This window comes from Scyliorhinus canicula, chromosome 16 (assembly GCF_902713615.1).
Source record: "Scyliorhinus canicula chromosome 16, sScyCan1.1, whole genome shotgun sequence".
Lineage (NCBI taxonomy): Eukaryota > Metazoa > Chordata > Chondrichthyes > Carcharhiniformes > Scyliorhinidae > Scyliorhinus > Scyliorhinus canicula.
The window spans coordinates 37,422,155-37,436,827 of NC_052161.1; the positions used below are offsets into that span (position 1 = coordinate 37,422,155).

The 14,673-nt window shown below is 45.8% G+C and overlaps 1 protein-coding gene across 5 annotated transcripts in view; it reads right to left on the bottom strand.

The window, feature by feature from the left end:
• Nucleotides 1-9,859: 9,859 nt before the first annotated feature.
• fam53b (family with sequence similarity 53 member B) overlaps nucleotides 9,860-14,673 on the bottom strand; it is a 149,796-nt gene continuing 144,982 nt past the window's right edge. For all 5 annotated transcript variants that reach the window (XM_038821487.1, XM_038821486.1, XM_038821488.1 and 2 more), the window contains one exon: nucleotides 9,860-12,487. In XM_038821487.1, the coding sequence (XP_038677415.1) occupies nucleotides 12,128-12,487 (360 nt within the window). In that variant the 3' untranslated portion in view covers nucleotides 9,860-12,127. The remainder of the gene's footprint in view (nucleotides 12,488-14,673) is intronic.

Genomic DNA, 14,673 nt, shown 5'->3' on the forward strand with positions numbered 1-14,673 from the left:
ATTCCCCTCACAATCGTTTGTTTGTCTTCCCCAGGAAGTCCATCTCTGGGGTCTCGCTTCCACCCTGGCTGACGACTCCGGGTCCAGTCCTACTCCAGAGACACGTGAGGAGCCATAAAACGGATCCAATAGTCGAGAGGGTCCAACTACTACACGTCAACCCTCAATACGCCTACGTCGAGCACCCCGACGGCAGGCAGGATACCATCTCCCTGCGAGACCTGGCACCAGTTGGCTCTCCCACCGACCCTCCCACCTACCCCAACGTTTTTCCCACCGAACCCCCCCTTCTACCGACGCTCTCCGCCCCGCACCGACCGCCGACTCCGACAGTGCCCCCCCCCCATAGCACCCCCTGCCCCCCAGCCGGCGCCGGCACCGATCACCCTAATCACCCCTGATAACCCCCCCCCTCCAAGGCGGGCAAAGGCTCAGTCAACCGTGCTCCCGGATATACCACCATCGGAACCGACGGTATCCACGGCGCCACCACCAGAGCAGCGAAAGTCAGCACGGATGATCAGACCACCACAAAGACTGAATTTATGACTCCACTTCACCCCCGACGGACTATGTGATTTTTTAAACAGGGGGTGAATGTGATGAACGGTATTAATAACTGCTGTAAATGGTACCTGACCTTTAATATCTTGCCCCTTTAAGATGCTTGGAACCCTGGGGGACTCCGCCTCTGGCTACGCCCCCAGGAAACGGTATATAGGATAAGGCTCCATGTGGTGAGCACACTTCTCTCGGATGCTGTTCAGTTTTCTGTAGATTAAAGCCTTTTGATTACCGACCTCGCTCTCGCGTCGTAATTGAGGGTGCCTCAAAGGGAAAATCACAAACATGTGTGGAATATAACTCACAGGAGATGATTTCTGCTGAGATGGTAATCAGCTTCCATTATCTCCATGGGAGATTACAGCTCAGTTTTTGCATTGCAGCCCTTCCTTTAAAATGTCTCTCTCTGAAAAAGGGTGCAATATTCCACTCGGGACTGAGTATAATCCATGTAAGAATTCCATCAAGTGGTTACTTTGCAGTCCAGCTAGTTTTTGCTTGCATGTTCGTTTTATCACAAAAGTCCAACATGTCCGTACATAATGAGAGGCTATGATCCATCATCATAACAATTAACAGGTGAACAATATTTTCAAAGAGGTAAATTTCACTTTCAATAGTCGCTACAACAAAGGTAGATCTCACGTAGTTACAAGCACTTGCACTAATTCCTGCACAAATGTGGTATGTGTAATCTCAGTCTTACCGATTTAGCCTCCACTATGTAGCATCCCTCACTTCCCACCCTATAATTTTAGCCTTCGATTCGCACTCACCAGCAGCCAGGTTTCATCCATAATCCCTGACATGGTTACCATTGACAAGGTACATGTCTACAAACCCTTTCCCAGTTACGTCTCAACATTCCTGAAGACACAAAATCCCCTGACACTCCCTTCTTATCCCCTTTAAACCATCTAACGGCCTCAGGCAACACTGAAACAGCAGCAATGAGTTTAGTCCAATTCACGATCCCTTGTCCTTCCCGTTTTCAGCTCTCAGTCTTTTCCAACTGTAACTCAGACCCAGTATCACAGCCTCTGCTCTACTCTCAGGGACCTGCTTCAACACAAGGATTTATTCTGAGCTGCCAAACAGAAACACAAGCTGAAACCCAAAACCAATTTGTTTTCTATTTATCTTTTGCCTGTTAGCAGTTCATCCTCATGGCAACATCAGGTCACACGGGCATTTCTTGGAACCTAATGTAATAAGCAGAAAACCAATTTCAGAATGCTCCCCAGTTCCTCTTGGCCTTAAAGGAGACTTCACAAAGGAGACACACAAAAAGAAAATACAGGCTTTTCCTAAAGCGCGTTGGTGATCACATGATCTCTATTCCAGAAGTAATATGATGTGTACTTAGCACAGTTTCTTAAGAACAATTCCAGAGGGCTAATGGATATGAAGTAATATTGATGCATTTTTCTGTTCTTTCAGGACAAACCTCAATACTTCTAAAAGTGGTGGATCGGGGTTTGTCAACAGTCTGGTGGTGCCTTTGCATGCTGTGCTGTGCTATACTTTGAATGGCAAAATGAAAGTGTACCTTTGATTCCCCACAGAGTGAATTCATCATTCAAGCTGGCCTGCTGGTCACATGTTCAACGGAGCGAAGACACAGTCATTGAGGAGAAGCTGAAGTTTAAGCCAGCCCTCTTCTCACTCTCATGCTGCCATTCCCCTCGTACATCTTGTTTGTCCCACCATGCATCTTACATACTACACAGTTCCTATTTCTCTTCTTGAGTGATTTATTAGTAGTGGATGTATCTTCATTTCCAGCCATGCTGCATTTTCCTCTTGTAGCAATTCTTTAATTTAATCATTGTTTTTTTGTTAAACCAATCTCAGTGTTTTTTTAACTGTGTTCTCAAGATATCATGAGCAGTTTTCTGGACTGTTGATTTAATAGTTGACCCTGCCACTTCAACATCATCACTTGGGTTTCTTTGCAGGAAAGCTGTTCTTCAATTCTGAGTCTGAATAGTTTGCAACACTCTACGGATACCAGTTTTGCACATCAAGCTTTTTTGTAGTTCAGTAAGATAGTAAATTTCATCTTGGAATGTAGCATCCTGGGATGGGTAGAACACTCCAGTCCTCCCATAACCTTGGTGATCATAACATCTTTTATGTTGCTGCCAGGCGATGATGAAGTCAGTTTGGTAGCCAGTGTTTGGATCTAAGGCGAATCCAAGTGTATTTGTATTCTGCCTAAGGATTGTGTTGGTGATTGACATATTCCAGTGGGTGCAAAGGCCCAGAAGTGTGCCATTGCTGTTGTATTTCCCATATTTTACTTCACCAAGACACCATCCCAGGCCTGATAGTCAGCTTGAATAGAAGTCCCCATCACAATGTGCTTGCCTTCCTGTGGAGTATTTGGAATAGCTTTGTCCAAATCCTCAAAGAATTTGTCTTTGATGGTGTTGTCCTGAAAAGGTAGACGTAGAGCCTTGAGGTAACCATGTAAGCCCCTCAGGGGAACATCCAAACTTACTGCTACGTCAGACTTGATAGTAAAGCTGATAGCCACCTCGCACTCTTAGATTCACCACATTTACTATTGGTTCACCTGCATATGCTGTCATCATATCATTCTGGACCTGCATTTGGTTAATGACTGAACATTATCAATGAAGCTAATTATAACCCTCTATAATTCCATAAGGTTGAATCCTGACGTATAATTATTTAGCCAAAATCAGGATGATCTTTTGAGAGTTCTTGGGTCTCTTTTTTTTTGTTATGAAATCAACTTAATCAGATGTGCAACCCTGTGGTAGTGAGGCCCCTTTAAGAGGGCGGACTCCATGGACCATGTGACTGGTTTGGGGCCAATCACATGGGACAGCACGAACCCTAGCTGTGGGAAGTTTACGCAGGGCCATGGGAGCCGGACCCTGGGCGGTGTGGACCAGGGAGCAGAGGTGTTAAGACCTGTTGTATAGTGTTTTGTGCTTGTTATCTAACTGCCTTTGCCTTTGATCAATATACCCCTCTGTTAATTACTGGAAGCCTCTAGTGTATGTCTCGAGCCTCAACATTGGTGATGAGGTAAAGGTTTTTGATCATAGCAGACAGATGTCGCGAATCAAAGGGGAATAAAAGAATCAAGGAGGAAGTAGAAAAGCTCCAGCTGGAGTCGGGATTATTTAAACCATAAGTGGGAATGCCTATCATTGGAAACTGGATCCACTTGACCAAGGGGTTGAGGATTGGAGTTTTACTGCGAACAAGATCATAGATGAGGACAAGCAGAGGGTGATAATTTTGACAGCTTGCGGGCCCCAAGTGTATAATTTGATAAGGAACCTCACATCCCTGGAGGTACCCGACTCGAAGACCTTTGACCAGATGGTGAAATTGGTTAAAGAACATTTCGACCCAAGGCCCTCGATTATCCTCCAACGTTATAGGTTTAAGACTACAATGAGGGACCATGAAGAGTCTGTCTCAGTCTTCACATCCAGGCTACGCCAGCTTGGTGAGCACTGTGAGTTTGGGACCGTGCTTCGTGAAATGTTATACAATCGGCTGGTTTGTGAAATCCCGAACCGTAATATCTAGAAGAAGCTCTGGTGGAGACCATAATTACATTGAAAAAAAGCTATTGAAATAGCTCATGTGACAGAGTGTGCAGTAAAAATCGCCACGGAGTTTCGAAGCGTGGCTGAATTGGGTGTTAACTAGTATGGGGTGGGATGGCTGCGATGGAGTGACCAGGCACAGCACAGATCCATATAGGGTCCTCGGGACAGGAACGGAACGCAAGGAGCGGGAAGGAGTCGGACTGCTAGCGTTGCAGAGGGAGCATCCCAGGGGACCGACAATGTTTAAGATTTAGTGTGAATTCCACTGCAACTGAAAGGGGCACATTTAAGCGCGTTGCCGCACGAGGGCAGGTGTGCAAATGCGAAAAAAAAACAACCGCAGCAGCAGTCCACAGCACCACAAGAAGATTTCTGAAGAAAAGCAATGCATTCTTCCAGTGACAGGGATGTGCTGAGCAGTCATACATCAGGTGGCTCTCCTCCGAAAGACAAGATAATGGACACTTTTAGCCAAAGTTAGCCGATATAAACTGGACGAAAACATCCCCACTCACCCTCAACAATACAAAAATGCCAGGAAGCAGCAGTTCAAGAGGCATCGGAGACAACAGAAACTGCAGCAAGCGACAGGAGTGGCGAGGGAGTGGACCCATGAGGTGAGGTGTCCCCGGCCACTCCCGAGAGGGAGACCAGCGACCCGAAAAACAAGCTCCCCCTTTCCCCCCCCCGCCCCAAGTAGGGGATGGATGGAAGACGTTCCTCACCAAGGAATTGATTGAGATGAAGGAGGGCATCAAGGCAGAAATAAAGGCAACAGTCAAGGTGGCAATGATGGAGGCGCTATTGGGAAAGAGACTAGGGGCCCAGGGGACCACGATAAAGGAACTGGACAAAGTCTCAATGGATCAGAGCGACAGAATCGTTACCCTGGGGGCCGAAATAAAGAGGCTGGAGGCGACCAGGGGAACCTGAAAGGAAAGGTGGAGGACCAGGAAAACTGGTTGAGACGTCAGAACATCAGGATAGTGGGCCTGCCAGAGGGAATCGAGGGCAGGGACCCAACCAACTATGTGGCCCCAATGCTGGGTAATCAAGTGGGGAGATACAGCTTCCCCACCCCAAGGCGCCGGAGATCAGCAGGACCCACAGGTCACTCCACCCAAAACCCAAGGCAGGGGAACAGCCAAGAGTGGTCATTGCCAAGTTGCACAGATAGCAGGATCGGGAAAGGATCCTTTGTTGGGCCACACAAACAAAGGCTTTCAGCTGGGACACAAAATTAGAGTCCATTAGGACATTGAGGCAGACCTGGGCAAAGTTTACCCTGTCCAAGAACAATATCAAATTTGTGATGTTGTTTCCAGCCAGGCTCTGGGTGACATATCAGAACAGTGTCATGTGAGAGTACCTTTAAGAAATAGATGTTTATAAATGGGTATGTATATAAATATCTGTAGTGAGAGTACCTTTATGAAATGGGTGTTTACTACTGCAGTGATGTCAGAGAGTGGGTGGAGCTGGGCTGTCTGTCAGCTTTTTACTTTCGTTTTAGGTTGTTTGCTACAGGGTGTGTTTTAGTTTCGTTTTCAGTGTTGGAGCTGAAGCCAGACAAAGCAGGTGTACTGTTGATCTCTCTGCCATGAAAAGAATTCAGAATTATAAATGTTTTCAGTAGTGAATGTAAACCTAATGTGCTTCTGTTAAAAGGTGTTTCTTTTGTCTTCTGGATGTTGTTCGGGAAGTTATTAAGGATTACTTAGTGTTGTATTCTTTGGGGGTTGTATTTGAATTGATGGTTGCTAAGATGTTCACTGTATGTTTTAAAAAGGTTAACTTGAGTTCATAGAATAAATATTGTTTTGCTTTAAAAATTACTTTTCCATTTCTGCTGTACCACACCTGTAGAGTGGGCCGTGTGCTCCCCATACTACAATCTAGTAAAAGTTATGGGTCAGGTGAACTCCATGATACACTTTGGGTTCTTTAAACCCTGGCCCATAACAACAGGGAAAATTATTTTACTGTCCCTGCAGATGTGGACGAGTTCATCCAAAAAAATGGACTGGACAAACAACAAGGGAGACAGGGGTGAGACGGACACAGAGTAGGCAGAGAAAACCAATGAATAATTTGCGTGGGACTGTTTTGTCTCGTTATGAACAGGGGAACCAGTTTGTAGAGAGGAAGAGGGCGGGTGCAGGAGAGGGTGAGGGGGAGACAGAGTGGATACAGACATAGGGGGCAGAGGAGGGAGTCAGACCAGCCCCAGGAGGGGTCACCACACTAATGGGAAAGCTAGCACCAGGAGGTGTCAGCGAGGAGAATCCGTGGCACATCTCCCACTAGGGAGAGAGCATCTGGCAAGGTGGGGGGGGGGGGGGGGGGGGTAATGAGTGGGAGGCAGCAGGGAGGGGGGGGGCAGAAAGGGGAAACTAATCCGCAGGGCGAACAAAATAGCGGGGGGGGTTCTAGGCTGGCACCAACAGGTTCCCCATGGAAACATGGAACAAGATGGCACTGTGGTCAGTAAGGTGGTTGTGCTCACTTTGGATGGCCCCCTAACAAATGAAACCACGGAGTGCAGGGGCGCATCCACATGTATGGTGGGTCCCACAGGTGTGAGGGGACAATCCCTTCCCCCATCAGAATAGTCACCTGGAACATCTCGGGACTTAATGGCCCAGTGAAAAAGATCCAAAGTCTTCGTACACCTGAAAAGTATGAAAACAGACAGTCTTCCTCCAAAAGAAACACCTGAGGGAGGAGGACTGACTGCAGATAAGGAGAGGATAGGGACATATACATCATGCATGTCACGAGACGAGAGAGCCAGGGGGGGTAGCCATACTGATCAATAAGAGGACGGTGTTTACTGTGATGAAGATGGTTACGGACTCAGGGGGACAGTACGTTATGGTCAGCGGTGCCCTGGATGGGGCACCAGTTGTCCTGGTGTACGTGCCCAACCGGGACAACATGGAGTTTGTAAAAAAAGACCATAGTAGAAATCCTCAACTGATCATGGGGGGGGGGGGGGGGGGGGGGGGTGCAGGGACTACAGACTAGGGACATTTATGGAACAGATGGTTGGACATGGCCTCCTGGTGACAAGATCTTCTGTCAGAAAACATCACAGGCCATGGACGAGTATATTACTGACAAGCGGAAGGGGGGGAAGTGAGACCTTCTGGGAGGTGTTGAAGGCTGTGACTTCCACTGAGAGCAGAGTCCAGTGGAGCCAAGAAATTGGAGGGGGAGGGGTTAGCTGGGGCATGGTTGTGAAGAGGGGAGTAGTGTGAGGCTTCATGCCACAATGATGAGGTCATAATGTTGAAAGGTTGTTCTCACAGTCCCTCCACTGGGATAACCGCACACACTTCAGGCCTTTTTGTTCTCAGGATGTCAATCATGTTTCCAAGAGCACTTCCACGTTGAGGCGCCCACCCACACAGTCTCCGACCTGCTGTAGCAGTGTCCACCTCTTCAAAGTTACATGTCCATGGACTGCACCTCAATCACGACTCAGGAATCTGCCCACCCTCCTTTATTGGCTGCCTACTGACAGTTGGCATCAGAGGATGGAGTGCGGCCTGTACAGGGCCAGGATCCAGAAATCTATATGCATATTCCATCCTAACAAAGCAGCATTAAGAAATACCTGAGATCAAATCATCTGCTTGCTGTCCAGTTGATAAATAATATGTGAGGGCCTGAAGAAAAAGACAAAAATAACTTATCTTTATGGATGATATAAAATGTACTTCACATTGCATGAAATTAGCATGTATTTGCATGCTTAAAGTTAGTGTTGAAACATATTTCTAAAATATTTATGAATATTTTTGTTCCTTCAAAAATGTCAATTTAAAGAACTTCAGAACTATGATATAGACACCAATATGAAAGTGCCAGTTAAACATAAAATATGTGGATGGCACAATGGTTAGCCCTGCTGCCTCACAGCACCAGGGACCCAGGTTTGATTCCAGCCTTGGTGACTGTGTGGAGTTTGCATGTTCTCCCCGTGTCGGCTTAAGTTTCCTCCCATAGACTAAAGATGTGCAGGTTATGTGGGTTGGCTATGCTAAAATTGCCCCTTAGTGTCCAAAGATGTACAGGTTAGGTAGGGGCATGAAGATAGGGCGGGTGAGTGAGCCTAGATAGAGTGCTGTTTTGGAAAGTCAGGGCTGAATGGCCTTCTTCTGCACTGTAGGAATTCTATGGGAGCTAATATTCTTGCGTTAGGAACAAAAGCTCTGATTATTTCTTTTAATACCCATGCTCTGTTTCTATGTAACCAGAGAGAGACTGGTCATTTAAGGGCTGGTACATAGATCATAGAATTTACAGTAAAGAAGGAGGCCATTCGGCCCATCGAGTCTGCACCGACTCCTGGAAAGAGCACCCTACCCAAGGTCAACACCTCCACCCTGTCCCCATAACCCAGTAACACCACCCAACATTAAGGGCAATTTTGGACACTAAGGGCGATTTAGCATGGTCAATCCACCTAACCTGCACATCTTTGGACTGTGGGAGGAAACCGGAGCACCCGGAGGAAACCCATGCGCACACGGGGAGGATGTGCAGACTCCGCACAGACAGTGACCCAAGCCGGAATCGAACCTGGGACCCTGGAGCTGTGAAGCGATTATGCCATCCACAATGCTACCGTGCTGCCTATTAATCTACATGTACAAAGTCTTTTGTATATGCTTACTTCCTGTATATGACAACTTGCACCCCATAGCACCTTCCTGTCGCATCTATTACAATCAAACGTGCTATTTCTGTCCTGCTTGTTGCATCTTAATGCCTGCCTGCCAAGTTTAAACTCGGCTTATGTGTGATTTAAACCTGCCAGATCCTCATTTGCACTTCCATAATGCTCTAGTGTCACTGGTGTGTATCCCTGTCCTAATTTCTATATTTCTGATAGATCTTATGGGCCCACATGTCCAAGTTATAGCCCTAGCCAAGCCTGCTCCTTTCCCCATGAACCAAATGGGCAGAGAAAGGCAAGCAAGAGGAGATCAATAGAAAATCAGAAAAGGATAGCAAGAAGAGGCAGCGAGGTTTAAGGATTAGAATTCCCTTAACTTAGTGCCTCAATGGCTGAAGGCATGGACTCCAATTATGGAATTAAAGTAGTGGGAGGGATGGGTATGAGCTCAGTGTTGGAGAGACAGAATTATTGGAGGAAGTAGCTCGGAAGAAGGCTACAGGAATTCACTTGTGCTATCAGAATGTTATTGTTACTGAAAAATGTAATCAAATGAATTATAGGACAAAGATATTAGATGTGAGCAGAGTACAGTCTGATTTCACTTCTGGGCAAATAATCAGAATGTCTATTTTTGTTAAATTAGCCACTAAGCCATAATTTGATCCTCAATTTTTGAAATTAAAACCAGAGTTATTCAGTTTCCTTGAAAACAATCAAAAGTAAATATTTTCACTGTATATCCTTTGAGTTTTCTCACGGTGCGATATTGGTTGTGAGATTGAGTTTGTTCAAGTATTGAGCATCAATAGAGCACTTATTACAGATGCAATGCAATGGAAAATGATTAATGACTAACTGGTGTGGCCAGTCACAGACTGGAAGACCCAAGTAGCCTAATTGATCGTGATCTTGTTAAAGATCACAACGGAGGGGGCCTGTATTCTACCTCCTTCCTCCTAGTTGTGGGGGTGGGGGGATGAATGCGTAATGCCACAAAGAGATCAGACTACAATAGCAGTACAATAATGCAAAAATAAACTTTTTGCTTCAGTTTTTATTGAAAATTGAGAACAGCCCATGTAAGACACCAGGAAGTGATACAGTTTTGCTGAAGACAATTTCTTCATAGGAATCAGGTTTTCTGATTCAGAACAGGCATTCGATCTTCAAAGACTTCCTTGCTTCTAGCTAGGAACCGCGTTACAAATATTCTGAAGTACATAGTGCTCTCCAATTCATTTCAGCAACTGTCGCCCATGTTTTTACCGCATATAAGCAGTCTTTCATACAGAGTATACATCCAGATTTGTTAGCATAACTTTCCTTAAGTATCAAGTTGAAATGTCCACACTAGCCACATATAACTGTGGCATTTACTGCGTAAGCTTTGAAGTACAGTAAGGCAAACAGGTTATACAGTGCTGTGTTATTGCTGCAACTAATGGATGGAAAAACCACATTTAGCCACTAACTTGTGTGGCTTAACTCTGGAGTCATCCTGTACTTGACAGCATTCCATAAGTTGTGAGGCCTTCGCCATTTAAAACGCATTGTGCTACCATCAGTTTCCCTAGCACATGCAGGTAGTACTGTATATGCATAAATATTGCTTGGTCTATATTTGGAAAAAAAGGTTTAAAATATTCAATACTTTCATAGACTTCCTTGCTTGTTTTCATGGAATTCCCGATACTCCAGAAGTTGTAATACCTAAACAAAATCACACTTTAAAATGCAACCTTTCCATGTACACTGTCTCATTCCCAGATCACATATAATAACCGTCCTCAGTTCCACCAGAAACCAGCAGCACTGGTTTTAATGGTTACACACCCCATGTTAGTAATCCCTGTTGAAGCTTATTTCAAAGATTGAGGTTGTAGATAATTGGTTACACAAGTAGAAGAAAATAATCCTTGCCGTAGAAAACATGTTTGTCCTGCATTGAACAATTTTAATATAAATTTAAAAATGTCATGTTTATTTTTAATGTTCATATTACAAGTCCATTCATGGACACCCTGAGTCTACAGTAGACATACACACACACACACACACACACACAGATAATTGGAAATCTGGTGGTGTCCAAAGCCAGAGATGCCAATTCTCCTGATTTTGGCAGGATTCCTGGGTAGTTTCATTTACAATTAGATTTTCAACCTATATATGTCTCTGCATGTTTTACCTGAAGTTCATGAACTTCCGCTCCATTTCTGGTTCCAAAACAGAATTCTTATATTTTTGACTCACACTGATTATATTAATACGCAATTTGTCTCTCCCTAACTTTCATATCTGTGAACATTTCCCATGTCAGGCTGTTAATATCAGTTGGCCAAGAGCCCAGCAATTGGCATTGTAAAGACACCAGTGGGCAAACAGTTCTCATAGGATTGTAGAGCATGGTAGGTAGTCACTCGCCTCATTTGCATGTGTGTTAATTCTCTGAAAGGGTCAACCACCGAGTTCTATTGCAAGCACAGGAATACACATGTTTTGTTCCTGTCTCACTCTTCACTTACTGAAAAACGGGAGGAGTATATCTGCAGTTCAGAAACCAGCAGCACAAAGATGCTGGCAAACAGCGACAGCAGTCAAATGCAGAGGGGCTCTGTTTCAGTAGCCCTGGTGAGACAATACCAAAGGTTTCATTGCGAGAAGAAAAGAAGCAAATTAAACATTAAGGCAGTTTTTAAAAAAATGAATGGTAGGTATAAGAAAACAAAAAAATCAAACAAAAAAAAAATGCAAGCACGCAGCATGTGACAGATTGCCTTTGTGGCTCCAATCCATGAGATCACAGTTTGAGGTTGGAAAGTTAGCATTTCTGTTGATAGATTTGATAGAGTTTTTTTTTTGGGGGGGGGGGGGCGGTGAAGGTGTGGAGAAGTGTCAATTACTAGATCAGAATGACAAATATCATTCATACGGCATTGAGACAGCATATATTATATACACAAAACTACTATGATCAAGCTTATGTAACATGTAAAGAGGGGCCACGTTTTCTGAAGCATAGCTTTAAACTTAATGCCGTGGCCAATTATATCTGTAGTACAATGAGTAGGTTAAAAACTAATTACCTCCAATCTAACTATGGCTGCCTGACTGTCATTTGGCAAATTGAATATCCAGGTATAGACATGTTAAGATGTGAAGGTGTTTGACTTAAACATGTCTTTGGAGCACGGTTTAAAAACACAAAACATTTTGCAGCAAATTGTGCAGAATTTTATAGATCTCTTCTGCTCATGCATCCTAGAACCTGATAGCCTGTCTAGTTGTTTTCTATTTGCTCAATGTCCAGTTCACCATCTAGCTGAAATATGTCTTGTCCAGCTTTCCCCCTCCTCCACGAGTCCTTATCATTCTCGTCACCTGGCCAGCTTTTCTTCACAATTCCAAACACTTTTGTTTCCTCCCCGCTGCTTTCCCCCTTGCTGGTGGAGGGCTTTTCCGAGTCGCCATGGTGCTGTGGTTTACAGGCGGGTGTTGTTCCTGGCAGGGGGCTCGGAACATAAAGGTGTGACGCCCATGTCTTTGCCTTGTTCGGGTTCAGTGAGCTGGTCTGTTTCCGTTGGCAGCACCCGTTCCCAGTGGCTCCCACAGATGTGGGGCTGTGAAAATTCCTGAGATTCTAGAGAGAGAAATCACAAAACATGCAGATGAAAAGGCAACTCTTTCAGAATTCAGAGAGGAGTTCAGTGAACTCCCAGCTTTACCATGATATTATCCTCTATTTCCAGCAAACAAAAATGAGCTCCAAACAAAAGTAAAATAGCACAAAAAAAAAATCCCTCAGCAAAATATAAAAAACAGAATTGCCAGGGATCTCCAAAGTTTCTGGAGCAAAGACCTTGGTGTTGGTAAAAGATAAAATTGGATTTGCATAAACAAAAACTTCATACCACATTCTGGGCCCAGCGCAAAACGTAATGGGTTTTGTGGGGGACTGAATTCAACATTCTCAAGTACCATGATCTGTAAATTGAATCAGTTTCCCACATTGTCCCACAGGATAGAAGTATTACACTACAGGCTAAAATGTACATGATCAGTCAGGAATTGCTTCAATTTAAATTATCTATTTTATTTATGAAACCTTGACATTAAAAATGTGATTTCATAGAATCATAGAATTTACAGTGCAGAAGGAGGCCATTCGGCCCATCAAGTCTGCACCAGCTCTTGGAAGGAGCACCCTACTTCAGCCCATGCCTCCACCCTATCCCCGTAACCCAACCTAACCTTTTTGGACACTAAAGGCAATTTATCATGGCCAATCCACCTAACCTGCACATCTTTGGACTGTGGGAGGAAACTGGAGCACCCGGAGGAAACCCACGCAGAGACGGGAAGAACGTGCAGACTCCCCACAGGCAGTGACCCAAGCCGGGAATCGAACCTGGGACCCTGGAGCTGTGAAGCAACTGTGCTAACCACTGTGCTACCATGCTGCCATGTAGGACTTGCGCCTACTTCATTCATACCATCATCATCACACCACCCAGCTGATGGCCGGGATTCTCCCGCAATTGGCGGGACAGCCCGGTGCCAAGAGTGGCGCAAACCACTCCGGAGTCGGACCGCCCGGAAGTTGTGGAATCCTCCGCACTTCCGAGAGCTAGGCTGGCGTGATTTGGCGCATGCGCAGAACCGCCGGCATGTTTCCTGCACATGCAGAGGGGGTTTCTTCTCCGCGCAAGCCATGGCAGAGTCTTACAGAGGCCGGCGCAGAGGGAAAGAGTGCCCCCACGGCACAGGCTGCCCGCAGATTGGTGGGCCCTAATCGTGAGCCAGGCCATCGCGGGCCAGGCCACTGTGGCCCCCCCCGAGGGGCTGGAATCACCCGCACCCCCGAGCACTCCACAAGCCGCCCTCCAAGCCAGCTCCCGCCGGGATGGACCACGTCCATTTCACGCCGGCGTGACTGGCCGAAATTGGGTGGCCGCTCGATTCATCAGGGCCCGGAGAATTGCAGGGGTGACCGGAGCGGCGTGATCCCCGCCCCCGCCCGAAAACCGGCGCCGGAGAATTCAGCAGCTGGCGTCGGAGCCCCCGGCGATTCTCCGACTTGGCTGGGGGGTCGGAGAATCCCACCCGTTATCTCCAGTTACAATGCCAGAGCTGACTGACTATATATTGGAAAATGCCATTAATCATTTTGAAAGTGGGTAATTGATTAATAAATGATACTAATCTAAGTAAATATGAAGTTTGGATAATTAAGGGGAGTGGCAACATGAGGAAAAGGTTTTTTACACCGAGTGTTGTCTGGAATGTACGGCTGAGAGTGGGGGGTGATGGATTCAATTGTGGCTTTCAAAGAAGTAACATCTGAAAAGAGACAATTTGCAGGGTTACATGGAAAGGGTGGAAATTGCTCTTTTGGAGCAGGACGGTCTATTTAAAAAATATAAATAAGAACCCTAGTTGGACATCATCGGCTGTCCCTCGACTCAAAGTTGCTGTCTACTCGAGTTGAAAGTATCTGCAATGGGTCTTCATGTGACTGAAAAGGGTGATTCTTGACCCACATATCGGGTATGTGTGGAAGAACCTGCCATGAGGTCATGGGATCTGGAGTGCTGGATTGGCTCCCCCCCCCCCCCCCCCCCCCCCCCCCCCCCATCTCTCTGAAACCCCTGTGTGCACAATTCTCTGGAAAAATGTATAAGTATTGCAGCGAGCAGGAATTGCCCTGAGCTTCCTGGCTCTTGGCCCAGTGAGGCCGGCAATGCAATTCAAGGTTAATTGGTCCACTTAATAAGGCCTCAAAGGCTTCTCGCTTCAAATGAAGACTCACCAACCGATTCGCTGGCA